General features: G+C 38.8%; 1 protein-coding gene across 1 annotated transcript in view; it reads left to right on the top strand.

Annotated features, from left to right (window-relative positions):
• LOC115819187 (alpha-1,3-mannosyl-glycoprotein 4-beta-N-acetylglucosaminyltransferase B) overlaps positions 1–19,345 on the top strand; it is a 34,864-nt gene extending 15,519 nt beyond the window's left edge. The window contains exons 4-17 of the mRNA XM_030782781.1: positions 3,233–3,391; positions 3,653–3,787; positions 5,639–5,772; positions 8,995–9,041; positions 9,254–9,367; positions 9,551–9,626; positions 9,762–9,876; positions 10,717–10,847; positions 11,269–11,376; positions 11,745–11,938; positions 14,858–14,936; positions 15,242–15,317; positions 18,055–18,167; positions 19,311–19,345. Coding sequence (XP_030638641.1) covers positions 3,233–3,391; positions 3,653–3,787; positions 5,639–5,772; positions 8,995–9,041; positions 9,254–9,367; positions 9,551–9,626; positions 9,762–9,876; positions 10,717–10,847; positions 11,269–11,376; positions 11,745–11,938; positions 14,858–14,936; positions 15,242–15,317; positions 18,055–18,167; positions 19,311–19,328 — 1,499 coding nt within the window. The 3' untranslated portion in view covers positions 19,329–19,345. The remainder of the gene's footprint in view (positions 1–3,232; positions 3,392–3,652; positions 3,788–5,638; positions 5,773–8,994; positions 9,042–9,253; positions 9,368–9,550; positions 9,627–9,761; positions 9,877–10,716; positions 10,848–11,268; positions 11,377–11,744; positions 11,939–14,857; positions 14,937–15,241; positions 15,318–18,054; positions 18,168–19,310) is intronic.
• Positions 19,346–21,062: the final 1,717 nt, after the last annotated feature.

Here is a 21,062-nt window from a genome sequence, read left to right as displayed (position 1 = left end):
CAACCATAAATCGATGGCTTTTCAATGTCACATCATGATTTCCCGGTCAATTATAAATCGATGACTTTTCAACGTCGTTGTCGTTTGCCTAGTCAACTACAAATCGATGCTCAATCATTTATAATCAGGACAACTGTAAATCAATGTTATTCCAACGTCACTTTCATCAACATTACTATCCTGTCGGGTTTCATCGGTATTGAAATAGTGATCCAACATTTATTTAGCATTGAGATTTCAATCTCAACCATAATGATGATTCAGATGGAAAATCAATATTTTTTTAATGTCGTCTTGCTATCTGGGTAGTATATGCACCACACTGATAACAACTCAGACCGCCAGAGGTCACTATAAACCTATGAGAGGTTTATAGACGCAGAACTAGAAGCAGGTCTACAATACATGCCACGTGCTAAACGTTGTAGTATTGCAGTAACATTGGAATAAAGTTGCAATGCAGAATTATTACGTATTGAGAAGTTAAAAACATTTTAGTGAGCCGGGAAAATGCGAGAGAACCTCTCATAGCCTCTCCGAGTGTTAATTACCTGTTTAGTTAAAAAAAGTGCTATTCTACGACTGCTTATATATTATTGTCGTCTCTTTTCTTTTCTCTGAAACTGCCTTGTCACACAGCAAGAGGGTAAACAGACAGCACCAGACATGTTGTCAAGGCAGGCCTATCAGAATCGGTATTTCCTGCAACGGTACAGCAGGTAGTACCGTGGAATGACGTGCTGTAAAACTGACTTTACATGACCTTTGAATCCAGTGTAGTCATAAAATTTCAGCAGTTATTAGATAAATTATGTCAAATTCTCTTTTGAGAATTTTATCTCAAATTCTCTTTTGCTGCGCGCAGGAAAATATATTGTCAATTTCAGCTCGTTTTGTAAGTTTCGATGTTTATCAAACTGACGAAGAATTAATGTATATCTAACCTTTTAAACCATTACTGAAACAACTCTGCTAACTGTATTTATTACTCTTTCGTTGGGTTTATGGAAGACAATGACAATATTTTTTATTTTGTCAAACCATGACAAGAATACTTAATAAAGATGAATGAGTAGTATCATTTGCTGTTTGCTGTTGTCTTGTGTTCTCTCTCTCTCTCTCTCTCTCTATATATATATATATATATAGAGAGAGAGAGATAGATAGATAGATACACACACACATACATACATCGGATTAAAACACGGTTCAAAGAAAATTTTGAAAAGCAAAGAAAACGCTGGCATTTTTTCTGGTACGAATGGTGCGAATAAGTGACAATGTTTTGTCAGCAGGTAGAGGGAGGTGGTGCACACTTCATTTAAAACAGGTATCACTGGTTACAAGTCCTCTTTGAGGTGACATTTCTGTGGAAGCCACAACTCTCCAATACAGCTAGTTTAAGAGGTACCTATTCAATATGAGTGGAACCTCATTAATTTAGTTTTTTTTTCGAGATAGGCTACATATTTGGTCTTCGACATTTTCAAATAGCCTACGATTCACGAATACGAATACGTAACCTTTTAAAGCAATACTTATTCTGAATCGAAACCTCGACTAACTTATTGTTTCACTGTGGATCTTGGGAATGAAATGAGGCTCAGTCATGCCAAACTTGTATTTTTCATGTGTCTTGGAAGTTTGCTGCTAATGTCTTGGCACACGGTATTGAGAGGTAAGAACTTTCAACGTGACAGGCAAGAACATATCAAACAATCTCTTCATTTAATTTTATGCTGTCGATCTGTCGACAATGCTGTAAAACTGTATTGTGATATGAATGTGTATTTTTCCTAGTGTTCTGACATGTTTTTACTCTGAGTCACCAAAGATTACGCCACACTGTCGAGTGCGATGTTCAATATTTCATTAATTAGCGAAGCTTCGAACCTATGCTCGTTCTCGCAGTTTGTGAGGAAGTGACTAAGCTAACAGGTGAAACTGTTCGACAGCGGCGGATATTTTAATTCCTTTCAAAGGCATCTGGGACAGACGCAGACGAATGTAATGGACAATGACACAAAATCACTCCAAAGTCAAACCGATAACCTGCTCATCTGGTTTGTGTGGCGTATCAGGAGTGGTCAGTGGAGAAGTTATACGCAGACATCTTAGTAAGGAAAATACGATCAGTATACTATTGCCAAGGAAACAGAGAGAGCAGAGAATATAGGCTACAACTGGTGACTACGTGACAACAACAAGTAGAAATTGCAAGGCTTGCATCCTCACTGAAGTGTGATGTCTGTCATTTACTAGGTGTTGATGAGGCAGCAGCTTTTGCAGATGCTTTTCCAGAGACTTGTACGGGAGCTATGTTTCATAGGTGCTACTAGCCACTGTGACAGCTTCTGTTTAGATAAAAATGAGCGCGGTCCTCGGAAAAGCATAGATCTCAACTTGTAGCTACGCCCCTCAAATGTATCACCTGGCAACGCTCGCCTGAACACACTGCGTTTCTCTTGCAACGTCTTCCTGTTTTTAATCTCTCACAACTCACAGTTCAGTGACACATGAAGTGAACCAGATCTATACGTGTCCGTTTCTCTATCGGTTTTAGCCAAACACGGATCATTTGGTTTCGCTTGCTCTCTGCAGACGCGTTTGACCACTTCCTGTTTATCTTGACATATTAGCCTATATGGTACGTTTCCTGACACGACAACTTATTTTCACAGTGACTTTGACAGCTGTTCAGTCGCTCGTGCGTAAACGGAATGAGAAAGACTGCAGTATCTAGTGTTCGAGTTTCCTTTACTCCAAAAGTTTCAACAATGTCAAAATCATTGTCATACCAAGGAGAACACATAGATCACTTGGAGTTTCTTATATGGTCTTATTACAAGTTCACTATGTTCACAAAACGTGAAAACTACGGAGATCAATTGGCTGTAGATGGCATTGACATCAATAGCTTATGTGTGATTGTGACTGCTCCATTCAAAAAATATATGAAAGGGTTTTGTGAAACTGTATGGTGTATGAGATGTTATGCTTCTGTGATTTCTATTGGAGGATTCCCTTTCCTTCAATATTTTTTTCATTCGTATTTGGTCTAATACTGAACTCAACAGTGGCACCTACGCCACAGATGGCTCCTTAATGGCTTACATGTTTAGATTGTATTCTGCCTGGCTCGAAAGTCGCATGTGCTAAATGAATAAATGTAATGTGATAGATGTTTTGTAAAGGGTAATCTATGACAATGACTTCTGATTTTGTGGTCTAGATGTAGAAGTACCGCAGCCAGACCTGTCTCTTCTCTATGAGAGACTTTTGCTTGCCGAGCAGCGAGGAGAGACTCTATCACACGAGTTACTGCTAGTGCTACACAATCTACAGAATCTGACCATTACAGGAAACAACCTCACCTCCAGCAATGTCACGGGTAAATACACCCAAGCCACGCAATGAGACGGATGAATGTACATTCACACATATGCAAATTTACACACACACAAACTCTTCTGGAGACAGATTAATGCACAAAACAGAATAGTCTAAAAGGACACACATATGCCCAGACTGTCATGCATAGTCCACGCTATGCACACAAATGAACACACAAACACATTCTCAGTAAATGACAAAATGACATGGGTAATCACGCATCTCTCTCTCTCTCACTCACTCTCTCTCTCTCTTTAAGGTGGATGGAATGAGAGGGGTTCAATCTCCAGGATTTTGTCCCCAAAGCCAAGTGCGATTCAATACCTACCTCACCTCGGACAGCACCCGGATAGCCTGAAAGCCTTTGTTCATCTGGGACAGGGACGAACAGGAGGTTGGATCCTCACACATGCGCACACTTTCTTTCCAACACAAATTCTGCGTCTAGCATAAGGCTTGGGGCCACAATACTGTGCAGCTGGATTTGGGGAACTGTGGGGTATAAAAACAACATGTGTGTTTAAGTTCTGCTCCAAAAGCCTCAAATGCAGGTGGCAAAAGCACAGTGCGCTTGACAAAGATCTTCAGTGCAAGGACTTAGTGGAAAAAAAGCGTAACGCCTGTGCATATCTTTTACGAAGTTTACCGGGGCATGTCAGAAAAGTTTTCTGCCGTCTAGAGTCAGAGGCATATCAGTAAACTGTTGAAAGCCTCCCCCCCCATCCATTGTGCATATTTCAGGCTATAGTTTGATAGAGTGGCATGAAACACTTGCCCTCACAAACCCTTGAAAAAGTACTTTCTACAGTCAAGTAATTTATGATATTTCAGCATAAGTAGACAGGACAGAACGTTTGAGTAAAGGACAGAATAGCTCAGTTTTGTGTATGTAAAAAGAAAGTGACAGGCCAAAGGGCCATAGGATACTTACGTATCTCATTGATCAGTTTACCTATAAACTATTAATAACAATTCATTTATTGTTGTAAATAAGGTTATTGGATCTTTAATTGAAGTAGTGTGGCTATACGTTATTGACATGAATAATGGGCATATGAAATACACATGAGGTGTTTGTTCTGTGAAATCCATGTATGCAAGCAGAACAAACAGACGTGTTCAAAACAAAACCAAACAAAACAAACAGACAAGCAACAACTGATTAATATGTGCTAAGATCTGAAGCCTTTGAGAGCGTAACAGAGCTGCAGCATTTTGAGAGTCTGATTTGAACACGTGGCCACGCCCAACAGGATGTTTCTTGGAATGGTTGAGTAATTCCAACGTAGGCTACAGACAGCAAACTGGACCTACGCTCTCCCATGAAAGCTTAATATATCTGCTATATCTTTACAGCCAGCCAAATCTGAGGGATTGGTTTGGTTTTAATTTAACACAATACTTAAAACCGCCGTTCCTCTGCAGTGTTTGCCTGTTTAACAAACTGTTGTCATGATCTCTGACACTGTTTCATATGACACGATAAATAAAAAGAAAAAATTAATTTAAATCTTTAACTCACAAGCCTTCAGTTCAGGTTCAGATCTGTAGGATGATGTCTTATGCTGCATTTAGAGACATCTTTTTCAACAGAAACAGATTGGGGATTATCATTAACATGAATATTATTTATCAGTCAATTTGAATTGCTTTTGCAATCTAACATTTTTCAGCGCTTGTACAGATCAACATTCGTCAGAGAAAATGCAAATGTGAAAACACTTGAAACGGTGACTTCTCAGAAGTTACTGCAACATTGCACATAATGTGATATAAAATAAGTCCTAATTGAACTCCAATAAGTTTTACATTGAGGAATAAAAGTTACTATTTTCGTTTGTACTTCACAGTACAAGACACAGGGCATGCATTTAGGTCACGCAGGCTCCAGCTACTAGTTCTCTAAATGGAGTGAATCACCCAGTGAAAAAGTTGGTGAGGTTGTCAGTGTTAACAGTGAGGTGAGGACATTTTGTGACTCACTTCACTGTTTTGTTTTGTTTTTTTTCTTTTTTAGTAAGTTATTCATTGAACCAAAGTTTGTCCTTTATGTCTTTAGGGGGTATGTTATGCCAAATGTACTCAGGATGGAAACTGCTATCAGTAACTGTTGGAATTTGTTAGCTTAGATAAAAACAGTCACATGTTTTAGACCTGTTTGAATGTAAACTCTGTGTGTGTGTGTGTGTGTGTGTGTGTGTGTGTGTGTGTGTGTGTGTGCGTGTGTGCATGTGTGTGTGAGCAGTATCCCTTGTGTTTGGAGTCCCTACTGTGCGGAGACAGAAACAGAGCTACTTGTTGAACACACTTGGCTCACTACTCTTCGACCTCTCATCTTCAGAGAAGAATGATATCGTCATCATTGTCTTTATTGCCGAGGTAATCCCAGGTTCTGACATCTGATTTACTCTCTGTCAGTTTCTCCTCCTCTCTATTTTATTACATCTGTTTTTTTTTACCTGGGTCTCTGGGATCTTACCTTTTAGTTTTTCCTCAGTTCACAATATTCCAAAGTCTCATGATGCCCAGAGCAGGATATATGCAGAACTTCTGTTGAAGTCTAAACAAACATGCTAAGATCCTAAAATAACAGAAATTTGGGAGCATTTAAAAACAACGTTTTTAGGAGTCATTCTCCTGCCCCGCCACACTACCACTGAAGGATGATTACTTATCTAAGCGTTTTTAGTTATTTGTCAAGTCTTTACTAAACAACAGACAGGCTACGAACCATCTGAGAAGCTCCCTGGCATATCAGTGCCTTTACAGCAATAAGATTGGACACTTTCTGGTGAGGACTGTAGATAAATACATTTATTTTAAAGTGTGTATTGAACCTATCAGCCAGCACCACTATGTTTGAGTGGTTAGTACAGAGACAGCGGACGTCCAAACAGCAGACTGCCCATGCAGTCATGCCGCCACTGTTTCATGGAAGGTTAGCTGACATCAAGCATAGATCAACAGATAGCTCATCAAGTAAGACTGAATCAATTTAGTCAGGTTTATGAATGCCGAGCCCCATTGAGTGCAGTGTAAATGAACAGGGAACTATTTGGAAATTACTTGTTCGTTTTTCCCCAAGAATGGCCTTTTTTATGGATGTCAGCCAAATCGGTTCGTATTTGTGGTTTGTGCAAAGCCCAAATAGAAAATTTGCGATTCAATAAACTATGTTGATCAATTACGTTTCTAAGGCGGGAGTTTGTCTGTCTGTCTTTGACTTGTTTACATACTTCCTAAGTATCTCCGCCTGCAACTGTATGTTTTTGGTATTAACCAATCGCGTGTTGCATTGGTTTTTTTTGATTGTCAGACAGCAGACAAGTACCACACTCCAGCGTTGCCTGATGTACGCTAATTATCGTATTTGTACGATAAGTTTGCCCTCTGTACGATGTATGATCAATAATGACAAAAGTCCCATAATGTACAATGACTTGATCATTTTGTGACACTTAGTAGGCTATTAGTAGTTGTAATCATTCTAGCCTATCTCATTTTAATGGAAGGGGGGGGGGGGGGGCGCGTATTCCAGAAAGCGGGTTTACTACTTACTCTGAGTTAACTAACTCTGAGTTTTCACTAAACTCGCTTTCTGGAATACCCCCCCAGTTAACTCAGGATAAGTAGAAAACCTCCGAACAGAAGCGCCATATGGCTTTGTTTTGCCAGGAGAATGAAGCCATAGGGCTCTTTTGTTAGGAGGTTTACCACTTACTCTGAGTTAAATCAACCAGAAGTTACCTGGATAAGCCAGTTACTTCGCTTCGTAGTACAGTCCTCAGGGGTGAGGTGAAGTTTGTTTTTAAACAATGTGGCTAGATTTGTAGGCGGTGTCAAAAAGTCGTTCATCTCAATAAACAGGTGTTCTCTGAAATTATGCATTTACATCTATTTGTTCTCTTGGTTATGACTCGCATACAATAATTTTCCTCAAAATATGATAATTTTAAGCCTCTGGTATGATACTTTAACATATCTGCCAACGCTGCCACACCCTCTTGACTGGTTTAAGATCGTAACATTGCTGTGCTAGCAACGCATTTAGTTTCACTTCACTTTAGTTACAGCGGCAAACTACAACTGTTTTAACATAACTTGTTAGAAACATTTTATGGAAAATAAAATGACAGTTGAATAAGTTAGCCAACTTTCTTCTGGGTCACCAAAAAACTATGAACACAACCAAAGTTTTAGCGCATATCTGGCGAAACAGAGGCCGTACTAGATGCCCTGCAATAGTCTTTAAAACACTTTTTCAAAATTATTTCCACAAAAATTAGATCTAACAAAAGTATAAACTATTGCTAAACAGTAAACATACAAAATACATGTGTGTTATTTTCCTCTGTAGGTTTATGCTTTTGTTGTATTCAGTGAATTAAGTAAAGCGATATCAGTTAAAATAAGTAAATTACATTTAGCTCATTGATAATAAATTGAATAATTCAGCATCATGATAACTGTCAGATATTTCAGTCAGGAAGTTTGCAGAACTATACATACACAACTAATTCATCTGTTTGTATTTAATTTGTGATATATTACTAACAGTGATGTGAAGTTATGACTTAGATATTAAATATTTACATATTATAAAGACCGAGACTCAATTTATACACTTTATTAAGCAACAGACAATTAAAACAAATTTAAGGGCAACAGACACCTAAAACAAAGAGACTCCCCAAAAGATGTGAGGTCTGAAACAGGCCACAAGTATATTCATTGTCTTTGACAAGAACCTTTGATACATTTCAAGTTTTGTGCCATATAAACAGTAGCCTATTATGTTCCATACAAAGGATTTCTGAGTCTCGGTTGTAGAAAGTTGAGCTTTGTTGAGAGTTGCTGTTGTAAATTCAAGATTTACTATTTTCAGTAGATTGGTTGTAGATTGGTTATTCAAAATGATTGTGCAGAGATGCCAGATGTTATCCAGATTTGTAGAACTGCTTTCTGAGCAGAGCTAAAACCACAAAATAACATTTTCTGTTGTTTTAACTTTAGATTAAGAAGTGAATCACCATTAAGAAGGCCATATTGTAGAAAGCTGATCAAAAGAGAGAAAATAAAAATACATTTCCTGTGCAGTGTTATGAAACAAATTGCCAAATTCATGCATTCAGAGTGCTTTTTAAAAAATCAGGACTCCTCACAACTCACGGTTGGACACACAAGACATATAATCTTGTGTGTCCTTTAAGAGTCTGGAATTCCCCGCTGACCTAATAAAGTGTGTACAGTACACTGCCACTCTGCCTAAGATGCTTCTGAAATCCCATCATGCCTGGAGGTCCTTACACTCAGTAGACCCAGAGAGATCACTGCTGTCAAGTTACAACTGTGCTTCTTTTCAACATTAAAAAAAAACAGGATCAGTAAAGTCTCCCACCATCAAATCTCCCACCTCCAAGCTCGTGTACTTGACTAGCAAAAGCGCATTAGCCACATGTAGATAAAACTGTTATGAAAACTCTTTTCTTCAGAAAGGACATTTTTGTTCTGTTGCCAGCATGTTCTAAAGTTTCCTTTTCTTTCTCTTTTTGGTATTGTTTTGTCAACTTTTAACAGTCTGCTGCTTTGTTCTTGTCTCAGACAGACACAGCCTTTGTGAATAACGTGGTGGAGAGCATACAAAAAAAGTGAGTGTCATTCTGCCCTAGGTTATTTGTCATGTCTGTTTTAGGCCTGTTTTAATGGTTTTACTTCCTTATGCTCATGTCATCCAGACCTCATGTCATTTATCTCTGGATGGTTAGTTATTCCCTTTACTTTTTTTTAATCTGTTTATATATTTTGTTATATATATATGTGTGTGTGTGTGTGTATCTCGGCCTGTATTTTGTTCTCACAGTTTTCCAGATCATGTGCAGTCTGGGCTAATTGAGGTGGTGTCTCCGTCTCCATACTTCTATCCCAACTTCACTGATCTGAAGGAGACCTTTGGAGACTCCAAAGAAAGAGTCAAGTAGGAAAACTCTCCTCTCCTCTCCTCTCCTCTCCTCTCCTCTCCTCTCCTCTCCTCTCCTCTGGAGCTTCCTGGAAACTTTGTTTGCGTTTGTGCATTTGTTTACACTCCGTTTGTGGAGTACAATGTGCTACTGCGTGCGTGCTTTTTATAGTCATTGTTGCTTTGGCATGTGTTTCATAGATGGAGGACAAAGCAGAATCTTGACTACAGCTTCCTCATGCTTTATGCTCAGTCTAAAGGCACTTTTTATGTTCAGGTCAGAGATAAAAGATCATTATAATGCAGTTCATGTATTTGCATTTTTACATTTTTGATGTTTATTTGTAAATGTACATAATTATATATGTTGCCTCATTTCACTTTTTTTTAAATAAAAATTTGAATGTTTCAGCTGGAGGATGACATTGTGGCAAAGCAGGGGTACTCTCAAACCATGAAGACCTATGCCACAGGGATATTGTCAGAGGAATGGCTTTTTCTTGAGTTCTCCAAACTGGGGTTCATTGGTCAGTCTCTTCTCTTCTCTTCTCTTCTCTTCTCTTCTCTTCTCTTCTCTTCTCTTCTGAAAGTGCGTAACTACATCATTAGAGATCAGGAGGAGATGTGCACACACACACACACACACACGTGCGCGTGTGTGCGTGCACACACACACACATACCGCACGCATGCACACACACACACAGGCATGCACGCACACCCACACAAACACACACACCTCTCTACTTTTCTTCAAAGCATTCTCAAGTGTCAGCACGTTGAGGTAAGTAGATACAAGGATAGGGGTCCTCAATTTTCTCCACTTAGGTAAGAGAGCTCTCATGGAACAGTATATCGCTCATTAATCTCACATACTCTCTCACTCTCTCTCCCTCTCTCTCTCTCTCTTTCACACACACACACACACACACACTCTCTCTCTCTCTCTCTCTCTCTCTCTCACACACACACACACATACACACACACAACATTTTTGTGTTTTTCACTTGTTTAAATTACCTCCAACTGAGATTAAATTGAAACAAACTCAAACAGAGAAAAATACACAGACATATAAACTAACACTGATCATGGTCTGAGATACAAAGTACATTATTTCTTTCTCTTCCCCACCTTCCCTTCTGCTGTGTGAAGCTATATTTCATTTTCACATGTGTGTGTGTGTGAGTGTGTGTGTGTGAGAGAGAGAGAGAGAGAGAGAGAGAGAGTGTGTGTGTCAGTGTGTGTGTGTGTTCTTCAGAAGACAGTACTGGGGCACCAGAAAACATGAGCTGTTTGGAGTTTATGATTATCTGTCAGTAAGTTATTCAAGTTAACATTGTCTTGCGGTTTTTGGTTTTTACAGGAAAACTGTTCCGAGCCTCTGACTTGCCAATGGTAGTGGAGTTTTTCCTAATGTTCCACAAAGATAAGCCTATTGACTGGCTGTTGGATCACATCCTGTGGGTCAAAGTGTGCAACCCTGAAAGGGATGCAGTAAGTTCTCAGTAGCATAACCTGGCTTTTCATTTCTATGTTGCTGTATACTTTTTGTCAATTTGGCAGTACTTTTTTTTAAATAAGCTTACTGTACATGCTTAGTTTTTTTTAATCTTTCTTTTTTTTCACTCGTGTAACTACAGTATTGTCACAGCGGACTGCTGGATAAAAAGATAGCAGACTACACTGAATTTTATTGTTTCTGAACACTCTTTGAACTGTGTCAGACCTTTTAAATCACATTGTTTTTTAAAAGAACTGAAACACCCAATTTTATGAACTTGCAAGAGTTGTCCCCTTGCCCCCTTGTTGAATCCAAAAAATAATGAAAATACAGACACTTTGTCCTCAATTTTAATGTACAAATGGCAGCTTCTCACGTTAGTGTGCTGATATCTGGGTCTTCTCTCTCCTGCAGAAACACTGTCAAAGTGAGAAGAATAAACTAAAGAGAACCTACAAGCCTTCCCTCTTCCAGCACGTGGGCCTTCACTCTTCTCTCCATGGGAAAATACAAAACTTAAAAGTACCTCTGTTTTATTTTCTGTTCAACCGGGTTCTTAGCTGAAGCAGGTGCTAATTAGGCATTAGCCGTACCATTAGCCATTTGAATGACTTATCTTTTAGTCATACAAATAGAGGTTTTACTACCCAGACAAAGCTTGAATTGTATTTGACAGCTTGGCAGGTTTGACCTTGTGAAGTCATGCAGGAAAAGGAACCTGTTTCCAGTGAACCTGTTTCCAATGAAAGGTGTTTTGACCTGAATGTGCCCTTGTTTTTTTTAATGCTCACATTTTTGAGTACACAGTTTAAGCAGGTTTTAGGTAACTTTTTGGTTTTAGGTCACAAACTAACACCTCACTCTTTGATTGTGCTTTGCGTGGCTTGTAGGATAAAGACTTTGGGAAGCAGAAGTTGTTTACAGGCTATGTTAACCCAGCAGCCAGCATTAACAGCACTCTGCAGCCTTATAAGGAACACACACTAACGAGAGCATACCAAGGGCAGGACTTCTTCTGGGGCTTGACCCCCAAAGCAGGCGACTACATCCACATCCAATTCACCACACCGCAGACCATTAAAAGGTAAGACTTCACACATTCAGTATGTATCTGAGTGAGTGTAGGAATGTATGGATTTGGCATAGTGTAGGGAAAGCTGATTGAGTGAAAGTCAGAATTTCAGTGAAGCTATTTGTAATTCAGATACACGTCATTGCTGCGTTACAATATGCAAATTATATTAAAAACAGTTTTCATAAATTTAGCCTGTCATAATTTCCAAAAGAAACATTTGTTTACTGAAACAGCAGTTGCTGTTAGATATGTCTCATCGACAGTCTTCTTATATGCGGGTGGGGGGACTATGGTACTGAAATGCTTTTCTCACAGCTGTGCCTGTCATGGGTGCCCAGCTGAGAGCATGCTGATGGAGAGGCCATACCTCTATGGCTTCCTTTGGTTTTACATGAACCACTTGGTTTTGTATTCACAAGGGACATAAGGACTTAAAAATATAGAGCACACACTGCATTACTCAGATCACTACTGCAGGAACATATTCCCCTGTACCCACTGATCCATGTGTAGTTTAGAAATATTACAAAAAACACAGTACCTCCCAGTCAACAGACGGTCCCATTATATGTGATAGGGTAGTGTGTTTGTTTAAGAACACAGGGTAGAATAGAATAGGACAGAACATAATGTGAACACAAATTTATACTAGGCCATTGTTCGTTTTGTACATGGCCTTTTAAAATGAGTATGTCGGGTTCTACAGAAACCACATTGACCTTAAACAACAGTGGCCATAAATAATTTGCCCTGCCACAAATAGTGAGTGAAAGCATTTACACAGAATTCTCTTCTATTCAGTGCTGTATTTGACTTTCAGGCTGGGAGCAAATGCTCACAGTTTGAAAGAGTGGAGGTGAAAGATACTCAGTGTTAATCATTCATGTTTGCCTCAGAGCAGAGCACAGACACTGGAACACTCTTTGTGATGTTTCCAAAAGTGCTCTCTGTACGTTCAAGAGAATTTGTAGCATTCATTGTATGCTAAAGATCAGGGACAGATATCAGGTGAATTTAACAAAGTGACAAGATCATTCATATGATATTCCAGCACACCTCGTAGACATGATGTTTACACAGTAATAGGGAAACCTGGTGCCAATATAGCACCAGTTCCCATATGATCGGTATCCACTGGACCAAATCGCAACGCAGATTTCGGTGCCTCATTTCAGTGCCACTTAAATGCCTGGCAATCGATTGAAGTATTTGCCCTCTGGTGCTCTGAAACAGATGTTACAGTAAACCGAAGCAGCAGTGCATGTGACATGCCATCGCTAGTTAACATTACACTTGCTCTGATGAGCAAAAAGAGCCTACTGTTAGCTAGCTACCTTGACGCCTACGGTCACAAATATGTGGTCTCGTCTGAGTGGCCCCCATAGCTTACGGTCACAAATTTGTGATTTTGGAATTTTGGTAATTATACGAAGGCTGACATAACAATGGGTACTAAAATCTATCGCGCGAATGTTCTCATTTTTGTGGAATACATAAATAGAGAAAATCAGTCTCATTAATGTCACTTTTTTAGAAGCTATGCAGACAATACAATCGCTGTATGGCTAACGTTATCAACCTGACTTTGTTTACAAAGTGAAACATACACATTAATTAAAAAATAAGCAGTACATAGTTTTAACTAAACGAGTGCTTGAAAGTCGGTAACATAACTCATAAAATTCAGTGAAGCTTTACTAAAACAAACACATCCATAATGACGCCGGTATCTTGTGCTGCCATCTGTTTATGTGGCTTGCCAGAAATGTAAATAAATAAACATGGCTGTGTCCAGTGGTTAACATAAGCACTTGCAACGGTGTTTAGCTTCACGGAAATCAAATTTGTTCCTACAAAAGTAATAACCATAAAACAGAATTTAATTCAAAGATTTAGGCGTCAAAACTTAAACACGACTAAAATGCCTGAAGCTTAACGGTCTAAAGTGTGGCTGTATTTCACTCTAAAGGATTCCAACACCGGGACGTGCAACAAACGTTTAAAAACAATTGCGTCTAAAACACATTAAATTCATGAATATATCAAATTATCAGTATTATAATATTTCTGCTGAAGTTTGTAGAATACGAAGAATTCCAACATAAAATTTATTTCACTGTTATTATTATTGTAACTGTTATTTAGTGTTAATTTATTGTAGCTGGGTTAGGTTTTATTCATTATGTGAATTTGTTATATAAATTTGTTAAGCATTTTGCATTTATTTGTATTTATATGTTTAAGGTGTAAATATATTGTTCAATTTGAAGTTCAGATTTGCCTTAGAAATAAAAAAAGCCGTTCTTTAATGTCGTCGACCTTTGTTTTGTGCTTTTTTTAAAGTATCGGTTCAGGCACCGGCAACGTTTTAAAAATATTGCTTTAGTACTGGTATTGGGAGAAACCCAAATGATACCCCACCATACACAGAAATGACTGTCAGACTGAAAATAAAACAGTAATAGTAGCAAGTATTAAACAGTGCCTAGAAGCAGTGCAGGGATAGAAACTTTTAAAATAAAAATACTGGTCAGAAAGTGGGTTGTCTTGAGTTAATGACTTACCTTACTAACAGATTTTGCTTCTCCCTTCTTTTAAACCAGTATGTATGTAATTACTGAATGGGCTCATGAGGTCCTTGCTTTAATTCTGCTTTACAAATTGTCCAGAATGCCCAATTCAATCAGACTTAGGTCAAGATTCTGTCATAGATAGTGCCAGGAGTACTTAGTGGCTCCTGCTCAGTGACATGCTGTGTTATTGTGAACAAATAACATGCATTTATTTATATATTTATTTGTTTAATTGTTCGGGTGATATTTAACTCACAGTTATCTTTTGCTTTTCTCATGTACTCTCTCTCTCTCTCTCTCTCTCTCTCTCTCTTTCCTCCATCTATCTATCAATCTATCTCTCCTCTGCTTTCAGTTATCTCTTTCGGAGTGGGAACATTGAGACTAATGGTGACAAGTTTTATAACACAACAGTGGAAGTGCTTCCTTTACGTGTGAGTTCATGGAAACTTGGCTCTCAGGTTATCAGGAGTAACTGACCTACTGACACCTGCTATACTTGCTATTCATGTTAGCATAAAGTGCTAATGGAAGAACAGATGCATGCATGAGTGACTGACTGAGAGAACTGGTCCGTTCTGTCTGTAAATGTGATCATCATTTGAAACAAAATGCTCTATTCCCTGAAGGCTAAGTAAACGGCCAGAGCTTATATCTGGTTTCTTTTTTCTTTTCTGTTTTCTTGGTATGAACTGCTGCTGTGACTTTCTACTGTCTCCTTCCTGTGTGTGTGTTTCAGAGCTCTGTGAAAGAGAGTGTGAGGAGAGGTCAGTTTCCATGCTGTCAGCCATCCTCAAATGGTTTCATCATAATAGGTACACAAAACTTTTATTTGTTGCTCTTCTGTCTCTCTAATTTTCCTTTTTTTTCTATGTACACAAACACACTCACTGGGGAGCTTCTGGATCCTTCTTGTAATTTTAAGGGTTAGTTGGGATCTTAGCAGTTGATACATTTTTATGAAAATGGGTGTAGTCATGGTCATACTACTATGCCAGTTGTTTTGTGGGACACTGGACATATGGTATCAAGGTCTACCACTAGTTCCAACATGCAGATTTCAAACTGTCAGAACTCAAAGTGTGTAAGTCATACATGTGTCAAATTTGGTGAGCATACATATGAAATCTTGCTGATGTCCTTTGTCCAGTGCCTGTGATGATACTGCATCTGCTTATAGCATTGGGCCATTTCTGTATGACCATGCATCCAGGGATTTGTCCCACTCTCTTGGTTTTGGTAAATAGACCAGTGAGCACAAATATTAGCCTCTGTTTAATCTACGGATTTCAAAACTGCTGAGAAAGTCTTTGAGACCTTGCACCATTTCGATTGCCTCACCAAACCTGTTTTTTTAAGATTTGAATCCCCTTTTATACTGCTTGCTAGAGTCAGTATAGACTTTACTGAAAGCAGTGTTAGCTGGAAAGGATGTATGTGTATAAATGTTTTGCCACAAGGAGACATCCTTCAGAGCAGGATTTCTCAGTTTTCCTCAGAACTTGACCTATAAGTCAGTATTGTTTGGTAGGGGAACAGCTAAGGGATAATCCTATTAGACAGTCTTGACTTATGGCTCAAGTTATCTGGTTAACTCCATAACCCTGCCAAATGGAAAACCCGTGTGATGTGTATATAGAATATCTTTAATGTCATTGCACAAGAACAATTGTCAGTGCACAAGTACAGCAAGACTTAGTTTGCAGCTTCCATACTTGATGCTATAAAAAAACAATAAATAAGGTTTCATCATTCATCCAAGTGACTTCGTCAGTCTCAGCTGACTGCAAGTATCCCCAATCTTATAAACAGTACAGTTGCATAACAATCGAAACCAGAACCATTGCATAATAATGTAACCAACATTCGGTTTCATATGCAAATTGCCGTGACCATTAATTACGATGGCCATGTGTGCTATTCACAGAGGACTGGGGAACAGCTACAATCACAGCATTGTAAAATGGCGAAAGGCAGTAGGCTGCACTGAACATCACATTCAGACCATGATAGATTTTGTGGATAAGGTGAGGGATGTCATTATGGAGGCGGATCTTCTCTTATGATTTTATGTCCCTCTTCACATGCGTTCCTGTTGATGAAGAAGTGGAGGTAGTCCATAAGAAATTACAGGACGGCCCCACCCTTAGCAACAGACCACCCCTGACACTGACCAAAAAAGCTGTGTCTTAGGTCCACCTCCTAAAGCTGTGTCCTAGGTCCACCTACTTCACATACAAGGAGCAGAACTATGGGCAGAAACATGGGTACACAATGTGTTCCCCCGTTTCACCCATTGTAGCCAGCTTGTATATGGGGGATACCTGTTGGGGGATATCAGTTATGTGGACGATACCCGAGTTAAAATTAAATCTCAGGAGGTACCACATTTCACTGGTCACATCAACTCTGTGGGCAAACACACCAAGTTCATCAGGGAGGATGTGAAAAATGACAGGTTAGCCTCCTTTAAATCTATCATTAATTTCAGCCTGTTCCCGTTGATCCACCTTGATTAGCAACAAAACTAACGATTCGCAGAATAATTTATACCAATCGCGTAAAAGAGTTAAAGATTGTCGATGTGATTTTGTGACAGAGTTACTGCTTTTGCAAACTATTTGAGACCTAAGTGCTAAACTTTATTGTGCATTGCACTCAACGTTGCGTTATACAGATAAAAGATCCTGTTTTTTCCTAACCTAAAAGTTTATTCTCAGAAACTGAGATCGATTTCAATAACTTTACTTCCGTTTTTACAATCTGAATTTCGTAACACAAGAAAATACGTAAAACACATCGAGGGATTATTCAGATAATTGATATCCGATTTTTCGCTGTAGCTTTCGCTATATAGCACACATGCTTCGGACACTCCACGGCGATTCGCGCGTATTTAAACGGCAGAATCTTGCAAATTAGACGAGCGCATTTGACATTAATATTCCCCGCCGTCGGGCAGACAGCGAAAAGTACAATTATCCACAAATTACAAGAGCGTATCGGTGTGATAACTGCTACACAGTTCAGCAAAGAGAAATAATAGTATCACGAAATGACACTGGTAATCATTTGTTCTGTTTACGCGATTGGTGTTAATGATTCAGTTTCGTTAGTTTTATTGTTAACCAAGGTGGATCAACGGGAACAGGTTGAAATTAATGAAAGATTTAAAGCGGAGGTTTGTTCCTCCTCTGTTTCCAACTCATCAGACGCCATATACTGTATATATACTGGACTTCGTCCCCTTTCTGGGAAGAATGAAGTAAATAGTCAAATTTCCTCACACATCCTTCAGTAGAAAAGGTTTGTTCTGTCACTGCAGTGGATATTGTGAAACTGTATTAGGTAATCTCCTAGAAAGAGCCATTGCACCTCTGGTGGGGCTACTGTTACATGTGAAAAAAAAGATTTGCATTTTGTGTGAGACAAACAAAGTCGTTGCAGAAATTTCATTCAATGTCATTTTGTTTATTTTAAGACACCTATCATCTTGCTCCTCTGTTTTGCTGTGTGTGTGTGTGTGTGTTTCCCTGGATGTCTCCTGGGTAGGTTCCTTTGTGAATGGAGTGGCGGAGGGAGAGGTAAAGTCCGAGTTAGGGGAACTGATTGCCATGCGTCTTGTCATCCACTCAGACTCAGATGTCTGGGTCCTACTGAGTGAGGTAAACCTTTCATATCCTTCCCTGTACCACACAACAAATTTGAATGGATTATAGTTTGAGCATAGTCTCTCACACAATGTCATATCCATAGGTTAAAGAGGCCTGCGGTTGTGAACCATGTGTGACATGCTAATTTGAATATATGAAAAATGTAGTAGTGGGATTGAGTAATGACTGAAGATCCAAGGGGATAAAAATGCGGGATGAAAAAGAAGGAAAGAACTGACAACACAAAAGGAAATAATACACAGCAGGCGAATAGTTTGAAAATTTTAAGTTTGCTTTGAGTGGAATCAAAAAATGAAAAATGAAAAAGAAAAAAAAAATCAGTTTTTCTTGAATATACCAAAAACACACTACAAACTACACTGCTATGCCAGTGACTTCCTCTTATACATAAACAAAAACCCACGATGATATTTCCTGTTGTGTCACCCACAGGTGTGTCTTTAATTAAGCGTGTATGTACACTATTTGAATTTTACTCGCATTGATCTTTGGCACAGATGCTTCAGACACAGTGACTCATTCTTTGTGAAAAAGAAGTTATTATCTTTCATATGCTCAATGGAAAAAGATCTGCTGCCAAGCTACGTCACAACATGCTCGGAGAGCACTGAATATTGAATGACCTCAGTGGAATGTCACTCAGCCTGTCATATCTGTAACCTTTAGGGCAGGACTAGCCCAAGCACATGTTACGTAAAGCAGAATCAGATAGTGTAACTTACTTCAGTGGTCATGTGCTCAAAAAAGCAAACACAAAAACACCCTCTTTTCAGCTACCGAAGTCTCTTTTCTATACCAGCTCTCTTCTATACTGACAAGAACCTTCCTACTTCACTAACTCCTCTTCTCTTAAAGGTATAGCAGCAAATTATGTCTCAACGCAGAGGTGCTTATAACTGTTTCGTGAAGAATTAAATGTGTTTATTCTTTATGACTTATTTAAAACTTTGAAGTTGTGAAGTATAAAAAGGCAACGTTTCTACACAGTATAATGTAGTGTTGTGAGAGAGGCACATTAGTGTAACTCATAGTCTTAGAGGGACTTTGTGGTGGTTTGATTCAGTGATGCTCAGAAGGTGGCTGTGTCACAATAGCTAAGGTTTGGTTAAAGCTCACGTCCTTTCTCCCTTACAGATATCCATTAAAGTTTGATGAAGGAAGGAGAGAGAAGAGAATGTTGAAGAGCAAGGTTATGTGCAGTGCCTACTCCAAGAACAACAGCTCACCCTATTGGACAGCTGGTGATTGTCAGCAAAACTCCATCCTGCCCAATGCACTCCACTTACCCATACTGCTGTCCTGCAGGGAGAGCCGCCCTCCACCTCACATTTGGAATCGACATGACAGTGACCTGTGTGCAATATCTGTGAACTCCCTAAACCTAAGGAGAGATGCTCCTTTTCAGACTGCCAAGCCATTTCTTCTCATCTCTCTCTCTCTCTCTCTCTCTCTCTCTCTTTAAAATATTACATGGAAAGTAGAAGTAATATGAAAGGTTAAAGGAATATCAGTTTCTTTTCTACTGTTTGTAAAATATACAGTTGATATCAGCTGTTTGTTGCAGTTATAATATATTTATACATTCTCAGTATGTAAGGCCCCAGTTTTCTGGAGGACCATTAATTTATTTTTGTTGAATGATCAAATCTTAAATTTTTTAACATTTCATTCAGTATGTCTTGCTGTTATTTATGTTGTTAAGTATGGATGGAAATATTAGTAGAATAATGACAGAAATACATTCATATGAACATGCCATAAAAAGACCTTAAAAAACGGGTAGAGATGTCCCAATAAAGCTTTCTTGCCCCTGATCCGTGTAATATCTGCCGATACAGAGTCCCGATCCGATATTTGTATTTTCCTAGATAATACAGCTGCACAGTGCACACTTCAAGTACATTAAAGTTATTAAAATCAATCCAATGTATACGCTTGACAATTGAATAGCTCTGCAATGCATTAAGAAAAAAAAATTGGCTGCATCCAAGCTGTTCCTTAATTTTGTTTTTATTTATTTTTACAAAATAATAATGTAAACAAACTAAAAATATTTTTATATGGCTCTTATCACACTTCTACGATGGAGTATTAGGGCCACATTGAGGAAAAAATATTTGGAGATTTCGAGAATAATGTAGTAATATTGCGAAAATAAAGTTGTAATTTTGCAAGAAAAATTACAAATATTTAATCTTTTGGCACATCAGCACTACTTTATCATAAGTATCAAAAATTCTGAGATTTCGAGAATAAGGTTGTAATATTACGAGAATAAAGTCGTAATCTTGCAAGAAAAAAGTCACGATAATGCGGTGCTGATGTGCATTTTCAAAGCGGCTCATCCTAATTAGGGTCGCGGGTGTGCTGGAGCCTATCCAAGCGTCCACTCTGCAGACGGTTTAGCCGCGTCCTGCCACAAATTGTGCTCTCTGTTTACGACACCTGTGTGACAGCTGATGTCAAACAAAGGACAGGGTGGGTCGTTCATGCTCAATAAAGCCGATCAGTAAAAAAATGGCTTGATCGGATCGGGACATCCCTAAAAATAGATCTGTGGCTGTGAAAAAGTCATATGCAGACAGGGTGAAAAGTGCAAAAGAATTATGCATGAACTTTTGTACTCTCATGCTATGCATGGGAGTACAGGGCCATCAGCACATGAGTGCTAGTGCTATCAGTAAATTTTTATCAGTGTAAGAAACACAGACCCCTATTGTATTTATGGCTAACACGTTCAGTTTGCAATAGGTCTTTGGACATATTGCCTAACAAGGGCGGTTTAACTTTGATTTTAACAGCACAATGAGTGGCTCTCACTGTCGTAAGAGTGAGACAGAAGAAGCGATGGACAGTATACCCAACATTGAATGATGTCACTTCTGT

This window comes from Chanos chanos, chromosome 1 (assembly GCF_902362185.1).
Source record: "Chanos chanos chromosome 1, fChaCha1.1, whole genome shotgun sequence".
In the NCBI taxonomy this organism is placed as follows: domain Eukaryota; kingdom Metazoa; phylum Chordata; class Actinopteri; order Gonorynchiformes; family Chanidae; genus Chanos; species Chanos chanos.
Note: the sequence above shows the minus strand (reverse complement) of the source record. Positions and strands in the feature narration are given on the sequence as shown.